At 31.9% G+C, this 13,350-nt stretch overlaps 1 protein-coding gene across 1 annotated transcript; it reads left to right on the forward strand.

The window, feature by feature from the left end:
* Positions 1–83: 83 nt before the first annotated feature.
* On the forward strand, positions 84–13,127 carry LOC132729221 (guanylate cyclase 2G-like). The gene is made up of 10 exons (XM_060714941.1): positions 84–633; positions 5,573–5,679; positions 6,188–6,322; positions 7,784–7,996; positions 8,510–8,616; positions 9,024–9,131; positions 9,550–9,687; positions 10,437–10,572; positions 11,399–11,535; positions 11,782–13,127. Exons 1-10 carry the CDS (start codon positions 398–400, stop codon positions 13,006–13,008), a joined length of 2,544 nt encoding a protein of 847 aa, XP_060570924.1. The 5' UTR covers positions 84–397; the 3' UTR covers positions 13,009–13,127.
* Positions 13,128–13,350: the final 223 nt, after the last annotated feature.

The following is a 13,350-nucleotide window of genomic DNA, read 5'->3' on the forward strand; positions in this document are numbered from 1 at the left end:
GATGATAAATACATATTTATTGTATTTAGAACAAATACGCGGTCAATTGTTAATTTATACCTTATACAGTCATTCTTTTTGTGTATGCCGCTTATGTGAAACACTAATATTTCAGTTGTCAGTTTTACAAATAACGGATCGCTCAGGTTGGCTACAGGTGTCATAAAATGTCATATATTATCAATTTCTTTTTGATGGATTAAAATAACCTAATGTTGACGTAATTTATAGAGAATATACAATGGTAGAATTAAAACCAGACTGCAGTTTGAATAAGAAAGGGGTCCATGATAATACCGGCTTTAACTTGTTCTAGCAACTAGACTAAAACAAAACAAAAACAACAGTGTTTCATTATCAATGTGACAATTATTGTAACTGTGTTAAAATCAATACGATGATGTCTTGGAATAAAATCACATCAACGTCATCTGCAATGCGCTTATGGATAAAACTGATAATATTATGTTGCACGTTGTGCTCGTGTAATTGTAAAGTGTTCCGTATAGCATGGATTGCGCCGGATCAAACTTCGGGAGAAGAAATAAACAGTTATACCAGCGTTGCTGCCTTAAAGTTAGCGTTGGCGACAGTGGTCACAAATCCAATGATTCTTAAAGGACACAGCATTGAGTAATTTATATTTTGATATTTTATTTTCCCTTGTTTTAATAGGGTCTTTTAAATTTCTGTTTGATAGACCCTGGTTTTAAATAGTGAACAAAGAGTTTAAAAATGTATATGATTTACGTTAATTATGTTTAATTTAATACATTTTTTGTAGTCAAATCACATACATGATGATTATGACGAATTAAAAAAGCAAGTTATAATAATAATAATAATAATAATAATAATAATAATAATAATGATGATGATGAAGATGATGATGATGATAATGACAACGATGATGATGATGATGATGATGATGATGATGATGATAATAACAACAACAACAACAAAAACAACAACAAAACAAACACTGAATTTTTTTATAAAAAATATTGTACAATTATTGTAAATTCCATGATGAAAAATTCGGTTTATTGCAAAATGAGTACAGGTGTTATAGCAAGTAAGTTTTAAATGAATTTCAGATCGCAAACAATTCCGATTTAAGTTTGATTTAGGCATGATTTTTGTCTACTTAGATTTTCTAACTAAGATTAAAAAAGAAGAGATTATCGCTTACTGTTTGAGGAAGAACTACTCGAAAACAAGTATAAAGAATTTATTTGTTTTGCCATAGTTGCAGTACAAACAACGCAGAAGATAAAAGTTATATTATCATGACAGGTTATATGGCTCTATATAAACGGTTGTTTGTATTTACAACCGGGGTTATATTTCAAATAACCGTTTATATACGCCCATATAACATGTTAAGAATCTTTATAAGGAATTTTTATGATAATGCAAACTTCCTTCATTGCAGAAAAAAAATAAAACTTTATTCATAAATCGACTGCAGCCGAGTATATAGATTGTATAAACGTCACGATTATCCAATGAAAAACGACGTTAAAAACGTGCAGTATTACAAAATAATATTATCATGATATAATGGCATGAAAACAATCATTATATAAGATTAAAACTTTACTTCAAGTATTTAAAGAAAGTAGCTTCCTCTGTTTGTAAAACTATATCATTTATTTCAGCTACTTCATATGAAAAATATGTCGTCTATCAAAACTTGAATAATGCATATTAATGCAATATATTTAATGATGTTAAATCATTTTGTACTTAAATTGAGCTACATTGTTTTTATTTGTCGTATTGTATAAATTTTATTTCTTAGTGCAATGAGGTCTTTTTTTACTTGCACTGCTATAGTGGAAATTAATGCCATGATATTGCAATTTGCAATATGATTCACTGATTCAGGCCTCTAAATAAACAACCTTGATATGTTTGTTTCTGCACATTAATTGTTGGATGATTGATGACAATATAGATTAATATGATAACCTTTCTCTTAAAATAGAGTCATACTTTTTACATACTTAAAAAAAGAAATTTCCGTCATCCCAGCACGAAATCATTTAAATAACAATAAAACTACCGATGGACAGTTTTATTATTTAATTGTGTGACTTTGTATGCATGTTCTAAGAATAAATGTCAAAATTTTAACGAAGACACGTAACAATTATGGAAATGTTAAATTCATCAGTAATAAAGTCTTGAAAATTGACTAACATAACCTTTTCACCGATTTTGCTTCGTAATGTTTATTTTTGAAACGACCAGTATACTAGTGCTTCAAAATAAAAATGCTAATAAGTACAACGCATTGAAATAGATGCGTGATTAATGTTCGCAAATTATGACTGGGCGAAGTCGAAAAGCCAATCGGAACTTTTCGGCTATTTCCGCCAAATATCGGTGTATGAATAATGGGGGAAGTGACTGATATTCTTTATTGTCGTTTTATGATATACATTTTACGATAAACACAACAAAATATCAAATGATTGGCTTATAAGAAACAAAGCAAGGTCCTTTGTAGGAATAAGAAATAAATGATTTCAATAAAAATAAGCAATACATGTTTAAGTAATGTGTATTTTAGACTTACAGTTTTATTTTTAGTGTATTAACAAAGTAGTGTATAGAAGTGGAATAGATATTCATTTGTGTTAACTTAAATATGTTTGATATAAACATACCTTTAAATAAATTTTGATATGATCGCTCTAATATTTTGACAATGACATATATTATATCAAATTGATATTTGATTAAGTAGATACAACGAATATTTGAATAATGGTCATACTTTTCCATTCCAAAAAAGTTTGTCCCCTTAAATGTTCATCAGATGTATTGCCTACGATAGTACAGTTGACAGACTTAAAATGAGGTCAGCAAATGATACTCGTATTTACCAACAATATATGATAGAAAAAAGCACCGAAATGCATGTATAGATAACAGTGGATTGGTCAACAATGGGAACATTTTCCATACTTCTTTTTCAAACATTGATAAAAAAGGTAGAAATATATCATTTGGATATTCTTATAAAAAGTTGTTAGAAAACGAAACGCTGATATGATTTTAAGTGACTTACAATGAACATTTATGTGCTAAATATTAATTAATATTTTGTTCTAGAATATTTTATAATCTGCTATATATTGTGTCATGAGTCTTCAATTGCCAAAAATTTCCATATATACTTCTTTCGTGGTTTGTTTTTTGTCTGAAAATAAATGCTTTAGAGACCTTCCGTGATAGACCAAGTCACTTTAAATTTTATTATAATTACATTTTTAGATTATCTAGAGATGCCTACCGTTACCTTCGTATATATTAATCAATTGATTTTATTAGTAAAATAACAAAAGAGATGTGTTTTCATGATAATCAACTGTTTTGCTGCATTTTAACATATCGTATAAATTTAGTATGACAGATAAACATTAAAAAATGGGATAAAGAAAACAAGAGATGCATTAGAATATGCCCGATTGTTTAAGGATAATAACTTAGTTGCGTTTGATGTACTAGTGTTATATTGTAACATACAACGTTTACATTAAAAATCAAATGCCTAGAGTTGCATCAAAAAATCATTTTTCATTTTTTTATGACAACCACATTTATCCTTGCATATCGTGGCTACTTCCTGAAAAAAGACACTTCAAAAAAATGTTGCCTCGACTAGGATTTGAACCTTAGGCCTCTAACACTCTAAACGAGCGCGCTACCTCTGCACCACAGTGAAGTAATACGTATGTAGCTTGAATAAAAACAAATACATTGTAATTCAAAAATTGAGAATTTCCATTTCGTGTTTGTAATCCTTATTAATTTCGAGGTATTTTGTTCACGATAAACCTGTTGTTAAACACGGATGAAAATAATTAAGCGAAAATCTTCTCGCCAAAACAGTCCGACATGTATATATTCCATTGCTCGACAGTCAGATTTATTTGTGTACTACGCTCTGGAGTATTCGGTAATCGACATAGCTAAAATAGCTTTTCATTGATTAAGCTTTACGGAAATAGTCGAACATTTTTCATTGGGTAAAAAAGATATTCATCCGCGAAATTTGTGATTGTAACCTCATATTTCTATTGACTAATCTAAACTTTTAATGCACTGTAATTCGTTAAATGCCTACATTAAAAATGAGTCTTTCTTTTAAATTGCTGGTTTTTAAGCAGTTTTGAGTGAGAACTACTTTGCGTTATTAGGTCTGTGAGGAAATTTTGTGTTAGACCGTGGATGTTAGCTTTGTATTTACTGATCTTGCGATCAGAAAATACAAAAACTACAACATTTTGTTGGTAGGAATTGAAATGAAGTATATATATCTCCAACGTTCAGAAGCAATACATTATACTGTTTCAACCTGTGCTCCGGAAGATGGACTGTGTTGCTTTTAGTACTGAGCCTAAGTAAGAAATTCTGGACAATGGAAGATCCCTTGTAGCAATGCAAATGGTTGAAAATTGCAGTGATTGGTTTATTAATTCAAATCATGTTAGAAAATCTCTCATGCACCATACCACCGGCCTGAGCAATCTTTCATCCTTCAGACATTAGAATTGAAACGAAATTAATGTTTGTGAATTTTCGCAGTTTTCTCATTGCTGCCAAGAAATCATTTTTGCAGGTTTGTCCAGAACACATTTGCGGATGTTTATAAAATTAAAAATTTCACCATTACCGTGTTTAATTGTTGAATTCTGCTTAAGACGGTGCTAAAGGGTGTGGGCGGTAGCAGGTAGTTACCACTAACGTCCATGAACAGGCTCAATCGAAAAAATTTCATTGTTGCCGTTTTGGGCGTTCTTTAGGTATTCCGTTCTTATCTATATTATTTTGTTCTATCAGAAAAACAAAACAAATGGAAAATGTTTTTCTTTATGTAACTTCCAATGTAAAGAATACAAAGTAAATATACTACAGACGGAAATGTCGTTTACAAAACAACAAATAAATAGAGCATTGTCCTTATGCAAATAAAGGTTTTAGCCAAGACGTTAACCACACCCGGCTAGACAACGCTATTTATTAGGCGTTTTCTCGAATATTTCCATCAATTATTTGTGTATGTTAATTACTGCAATCAATTGTTGAAAACTCGCAAAATGCCAAATGAATGTCTGTTATATTACGTTTATATTATTTCCTTGCATTGTGAATGGCTATTTCTGACCAATGTTAAATTTTGATGAAACAATACATTGTTAGATATCTGTTTCCTCCCGTTTTCTAACTACTTGTACTAAAATATGAAACATGGAGCACTGGTCTAGAGGTCAAAATGCATTCCTCTAAATTTTGGATCGCGAAAATGTTTTGTTTCGTTTTAATTGAGTTCCTACGGCCGGTGCTAAAGAGTATGGAAAGCAGCATGCATTAACCAATGTCATTTATGACAAGCTGAAATGAGCAGAGCCTACGACGTTTTCAATTTAGCCTTGATAGACGAATTTCCAGGTTGCTGCTGCTTTTTTAACTGTTTGTATAAAAAATGACCATAAATGTATCCAATGTCTAAAATGCTATATTATATATTGTACTAAGGACAATATTTTATATTTTACAGGGTAGAATTTTTTCCTACAGACTGTTCCTTGCAGACGACAATGCAGGCTGCCTTGAAGGCAAAAGCATACAACCCGGACGTTATCATTGGACCCCCATGTCAAGAAGGCCAGTTTATACTAATTACTATTTCTTATTTTATAAGTAAACTAAATTTGTCAAGAAGGCCAGTTTATACTAATTACTATTTCTTATTATATTATATAAACCAAAGTTTACTTTTTATGCACCGACTTGAAAAATACTAGTATTTTTTCGTATTAAATATACATTAGTTATTGAGTGTACGTTATATACATGTTGTACATTTATGCCAACTGCTAAATGTTTTGAATGCCAACTGACAAGGAAAGGAAATGTTACGATAATGTGATTAATATTGAATACTTTCTTGACACCTTTTGGCATAGCAAAGCACCATAGAATACAATTATTATGATACACAAATTTAAGAAATAAATAGTTTTGGGTAGCAGTACTTCAATTAAACGAGTTATCCCACAAGGATGAATATTCTTTATTATTACCCAGTTAATTACTATTACACTCAGTCTGTTAAGATCATTTAAGAACTTTCTTTAAGGATATGTCATTTACAAACTACCTCTTATTTTAGGAATGCGAATGGTCGCGCAACTGTGTGCTTATTGGAATTTACCAGTATTTTCGTGGTACACACCCAGTATAGAGTTTGATAATGCCCAGACTTTCCCAACATTGATCCGGATGTATCCCTCACTGAGCGCAATGAGTAAGTAACTAAACATAAACTTAACAGAAAAATAAACTTATTTTATTCGAAAAAGACATATCTATACCCATTTTAGAATTCTTAGATCTGTAAACCATTTGATTACAACGAAATTGCTTTGAAACGTTAAACACTCATTTAAATTGACTATCACCTCAATTTTATTGACTGAATTTCACTAAGCCCTTTGAGATATTGTATATAAAATATTGAAACTAGAGAGAGTAAAAAAACACATTTCGATTTAGTCTGTTTGGTTGCAATATCTCTCAAACCGTCCTCTCTTTAGTACACGGAACAAAATGTATAGGAATCTACAACCAAGAAAAAATAATAATTAATTACTTAATTAAACAGGGCATTTATTAAACCATTTAATATTTTCGTGTATTATTTATTGAATGTAATTTTAAAAGATTAAAGGCTATGTGTTAATAAAATTTGCAAATGTGATGCAATTGTCTTAGAAATAAGGTGATATCAATTAATTAGAATGATTAAACAGTGTTCGTTATTGAACACAATGCAGATATTCTTACTTTTAGCCTATGTTATTAGACGCAATTACTTTTTTTTATTTAGGAACATGATAATAATAAAAAATAATCATGAAATTAAATGAATTCTTGAAAAAGTGAGAAAGAAGAGATCTTAGTTAAAATATCTCCCGGTTTAATTAAGGAAACGTAGATCGACTAGTAGGATAATAATAATATGATAATAATGAAAGTTAAGGAAATAAACATATACGTAAATTACGTTTCCCTTTCACTATTTTGATTGAATCTATACTAGCCATTTAACGTTATTAACTGCGGAGGCGAGAACAGTGCTCCAGGTAAAGAATTAGGTATGAATGTTAATTTACCTAAGTGGTTCACGAGCTTTGTTTAATGTATGTCAAACATCAATTCCATCATTTAATATGAGTTTATCGTTGAAATTAAAACTAATTAATCAAAGGAGGAAGTTATAATTAAATTAGGAGGATCTTTGACATCAAAACTGTTTATCAAAACAAACGACAATTCGAAAAGAACATCACTATGTATACATTAAATTTGAGTTTTATTTCGCATGTCTTTTTGGATGCAATCTGAGGATATTGCAAAATATTAATCACCATTTTCATGTTTAAATAGGGGTGAGGATATATATTTTATTGCTCTAATCACATCAAGCGTGCGACATTTTTATTTTTGCTTGATCGGGCGACCTTTATGGTTTCATTTTATTTATTCTGTCTTAAATGAACACGGAAGTCACATTTCAAACATGATAATTTATTATACTACAATATGCTGCCGACTTGGCGTTATTATTTCCCTTGATTACTAAACCATATAATTTAAATAAATTATCTCCCTTCAGCTTACTGTGCATAATGAATCGTAAGCTATTGGTATTTCTAAAATACTACTGTAAACATATAACTCATTTATATTGATAAATTGTCAACAGGTACGTCATTGCTACACCTGTTACGTCAGAACAAATGGAGCAAGTTTGTCCTGATCTATGACGATAGCAGACCATGGACGCTATATGAGGATGCAGTTCGCGACACCATGGCAACCGCAGAGGTGAACATGATTAGCTCGCATGGTGTCAATTCAACAATCTCAGATTCTGATCTTGTCAAATTATTTAAACATATAAAGACATATTCATGGAGTAAGTAAATATATGTATAGGCATGCATTCTCTCTTTTTTTTAAAAATAATTCTTTTATATTTTTATAGCTCTGGCCAGCACACATAAGAATATATATTTGAGTTGGTCCACATAAGTCCTGTATAAGTTTTATGTTTTGCATACTTATTAACTCACTGCATGCACATCTCCAAATAATCAAAATTATGGAAACAAATCAGTATAACCAAAACAAAACAGAACAAATGAAATAAAAACAATGCAATAACAACGATAACCAGAAAAACTGGATAGACATTGCAACATCTGCTTATTCAAAGTTTGATTTCAACAACTACAGCGTCCAAACCAACTGTTCACAACACATTGCAAAGTTAAATATCAACGTTTTATTGATTACAAAATTTCATGGCAAAGTTTAGTAACAAAATTTAATTGCTTGGTTCAGAACAAAATTTGATTTCAATATACTAGTATTTAATCATTTCTTCCTATAATTCTTGTATAATACTAAGATGATTTATCTACCCTAGTTGTCGTATTCGCCTGTCCTTGGACAGATTTAAGACGTTACATGTTGGCAGCCGAACAGGCGGGAATGGCATTTGGTAACCATGTCTTTATACAGCTTGATCATCAGGTAAAATATTAAATTTTGAACTTTCCAGTTCTTTATTATGCTTTAAGATGCTTTCAATGGAATAATTATAGACACTATAATGTCGTAAAACCGGCAATGAATAGTGTCATGAATGCCGAAGTCTTGTAGTTATTGGTCTAAAATAAAGTTTACATATATCGAGACTTCTCGTAAAATATAAACAATTTTGAATAAGTAATGATATACCTGCTTGTTTTACACCATTCATTAATACTGATTCGTCTAGTGTCAAAGCCGAATTCTTAGTTGAAGATAACGCAGGCAGTGTTCCTGCAATCTGTCTATGACAGTGAAAAAAATCTGGTAAACAAACTGTTTATATCTTACTACGCTCTTCATTATAATCATAAATATATTTAACTATTATCATGTCATTTTCTTTCTAGTCGTATTCAGAGAAGACATTAGAATCAGCGGTCCTTTCAAATCAGCGATGGATGAGAGGAGATGCTAAAGATCAAGTAGCCAAACGGGCTTATCAGTCATTAATACATGTAAGTAACGATCCAGTTTCTTAAAGCGACCAACTTTTTAGGTAGACAGCTAGTCAATTATTGTATTAATTTCCGAAATAAGCTGAACAAAATTAAAGATTGATAAAAATGTCATCTGAACACGTTATAAATACGTCATTTTTTTCAGAGTTAACTGCAATGAATTAAGGGAAACGCTAGTTAAATCTGTTGACTGCAAAGTCGGTCATGATATTCTACAGATATATGAATCATTACCAGACAGCCATTTTTCATTTATTAATATCACTTTATTATTAGGAGGGTCATTGACATCAAAACTGTTTAACAATTCAAGTCGAATAACACTATGTGTACAATAAATTTGAGTTCTATTACACATGTCTTCTTTTAGACGCAATCTGAGGATGTTGCAAAATATAATATATGAACATTACAGATTCTGCGAGACCCTATGAATGATGACGCTGTACCAACACATGCGTTGCCACGCAACCGACATGGTGAGTTTGTCCGTATGGCTGCCGGAGGTTCAAACATAAAGATCCCCGGCTGGACACTCCCACCTAGTGGACAGGTCAGTATTCCTTCAGACATAATGTATACTGGTGATGAAGTTGAGCAACATTGAAGTATCGTATTTCATATTGACTTGACTGGTCTGTTAATGTAAAAAATATACAAAGAAAGATCGCTAGAAATGCTTATTCAATCATACATTTTGTACAGTGGCACCCATAAATACATTAACACCTTTCGGAAAATTGCTATAGTTTAGTTTAGTTTATACTAATTTATTTTACTTCGATTGTGCTGGAAGCTAGAAGCTTATTGAAACACTACCGAATCCATTCCTGGAACTAACCGATACTGAGCAATGAGTGTAAAGTTTCTTGTTCATGGAAACAACAGCTTCCCACTTTTGAACCCACGTGACCTACAGCAAATTTAGTTTCAAATGTAAATTATAAAATGGAATTGGAAGTTGGTTCGATATAAAATATGAAAGTAAAGACTCCTGTAACACTGGAGAGCAACGCTTAAGGAATGAGACCCCAACCTGTAGATTTTGTCTGTAAAATGATGTGTATTTCTTTATTTTATATGCTTTTATAAACTTATATAGAGCTTTACTATTCAGACAGACTCGTTTCATACTTGTTTTAAAACAAACATATTAGAAAACTTTTTATTTACAATGTACCTAAAATTAACGTTATTGTTAGATATATTTTAATTACATATTTTGAGTTAATAAATTTCTAGCATTGACCTATTCCAAACACAATTTGATATTTATTAATCACCATCCCTGTAATGTTACAGCCGGATGTCTACTCATTGTACTTATATGACGCCGTGCTGATGTGGTCTGTCCTGGTTGAGAAGGTATTTACAGCTGGCAAAAACCACAAAGATGGCAAACTTATTGCGGATGAGGCACGGCACTTTTTAGCTGACGGTAAGTTTTGCTTATGTGACTTTTGGGGAAAAATTGTTTAAAACGAGACTCTTAAACTATATCTACAATTAATATGATAAAATTTCTCCATAAAATACAGATTTTTTTTATACAGAATTTATTTTAATCCTTTAGTGAAGAGAGCTGTAAGTTCGAACTCATCAGTACTAAGCAATGAGTGTTAACGAAAATCTTGGTGATTTGATATGATTTTAAGTTGTCTTTCGCTCATACAACTAATGAACTTATCGACTGAAGCATTTACTTTACTAAATTATTCGATGAATATCGCACCCATCAAGTGATATGATATAATGTTTTGTAAATTTATAAGTGTATTTCATGTTGTTTTATATATATATATTTTTTTGCATTGTCCTTCTTAATCAAGGGATCTTACTTGTACAGAAAGTATCCCACGATGTCTTTTACTAAGCAACCAAGCATTGACCTCAGGAGCTTCACAAATTTTTACTTATATAGTCTCAGCCATTCTGAATCTGCAAATTTCCATCTTAATATTGTCTATAGTTCTCCTTTTGTAACAATTCTATTGTTGCAGGGTTTTCTTCCAAAACAAGAATACCCATCCTCAACTGAATGCTTTGTTGTCTTTAAACTTGTTTAATGTGCATATGGCATTTCATGCAAGTTCATATTTTACAAGTAACGATTAAGAGGCAGACATTACTAAAAAATAGTAAAAATTGCCAGCGAATTCCCTTTGTGTATGTAGTTTGGAACGTCAGTATAAAGTTTGGGTGAAAAGTATATGTTTTGAATGTTGATGAATGTCAAGTGAAGAATTAGTATATTTTCATTCCAGGAGCATCAGGCTTTCTTTCTATGACTGATAATTTAGATAGAATTGGTAAACTTTTTATCTTGTACATGGAGAAGGATGGAACATTTAAACCTTCACAAATACTCAAGTTTAATGCAACAGATGGATACGATGTCATCGTAAGTAAAACAAATATCATATTAAAAACATGTCAAAAATACATTAACTGCATATGCTTAAATGATATACTAGTACGTTCAAAACATTATTTATTGTATGCAACTGGTTGACATATAGAACACAAAGAACATCTGAGGCAGTCTAACTTATCATTTAATTGGCTTAATATGTGAAATATTCAATTACGATTTATGTTAACTTCAGCAGATAGTCATTCAATAGTTTTGAGAATACCTTTTTTACAGAATCTAAAGCCAATACAGGACCAAATCAGGTATCATGGTGGCCAGGCAGAACCATCAATAAATCATATTACACTAAGTCCGGTTACCGAGGCAACCACATACAGACCAACATCTTTCTCTGTACCGACTTCAATGCCACCAACAATACCATCAACAATGTCACCAACAATGTCATCAATTTCTTACCCAGTATCAACAAAGTCTACAAATGTAGCTTTTACAGCAGCGCCACCTGGCCAATCCTCCGATTCTCTTATAAACCGGTTACTAGCAAAGGTTCAAGAGTTAGAAAAGTCCATAAAACGGCACGAGATTCACGCTCACAGTCATATACCAGACCACACCCACACTCCTCACCCACTTGTGGCTCGTTTAACATCAACACCATATCCTTTTATGACGGCAAATGCATCAACTAAGAAACCTTCATCTAACAACCCAAAGCCATCACATGCTCATGTTCCTAATCAACCGTTTGTCCCCGCACCTGTTCAACCTGCAAATGACATCTATGCTACAACTGATCTGTCCGTAGGAGTGAAACATGAAAAAGTAATAAAAACAAATGCTGCTGTAACTGAAATTAACCCAGTTAACCAAGGAGCTGGCTTCTTACATTGGCATCCTCATCCTGTACAAGACCAGCACAGCCATGGACAGCCAGGACATGTACCAGGAGTTGTTGAAGGTCACGCACATGTTGCAGTCACAAATAGACCTCCCCCACCACGACCACCAACTGTTCAAACAACAGCAGCCCCTACTGTACTAACAACTTTACCGCACACAACTACTTCAACCGCTCCTCCAACACAAGCTCCGGATGCTAATGCTGCGGTGGCCAATGGATACATGGACGATGCGATGATTAACAGACTAACTGCAAGAATTGTAGATCATTTGACTGGTACGACGACGAATACAAATTATACTAACAGTCAAGAAAATCAAATAGTGAATGACTGGTTATCAAATGGTTTAGAAGAACTTCCACCAGGCATTCTTCTGGCGATCCAAGCTGCACATAACAATAGGTTATTGCAACAACAAAACTTTAGACACTACAGGCACCCTATTAACAAACAGCAGACTCAAAATGCGCATAATAATTACAACAATCAATTACCAGCGGATTACGCACCAGTTCAACAATGGCGACCACCTGTTTTTAGAGACCCTCTTGCTGAAGTACTAGATCCTTTACTTTGGACCGCTCCTTTGTGGTAAAACGCTTTTTTATGCTACATATATCATGTAATAATTTTATGTACCATATCAAACGGTTACAGAAAAAGAAAAAATAGAAATGATGTTACATATATTTATAATATAATTGTTAAAAACAGTGTTGTGTTTGTTTTTCTCACCAAATTCATTTTCCTTTCCTTAACTTTAATAGTAGTAGGTTCTTTATGCAAGATACTTTCAAAAAACGATACTTTTGTTCATTTTGTTGTAAAAATACGTTGCAATGAGTAAAATACATTTATGAGATTAATTATATACTCTTTTGAACTAAAACCTATTTATCGTGACAATTGGCTTAATTTTTCTTGTATAAAGTTAACT

The sequence above is a fragment of the Ruditapes philippinarum genome, unplaced genomic scaffold (assembly GCF_026571515.1).
Source record: "Ruditapes philippinarum isolate M1 unplaced genomic scaffold, ASM2657151v2 ctg396_1_1_1_1, whole genome shotgun sequence".
In the NCBI taxonomy this organism is placed as follows: domain Eukaryota; kingdom Metazoa; phylum Mollusca; class Bivalvia; order Venerida; family Veneridae; genus Ruditapes; species Ruditapes philippinarum.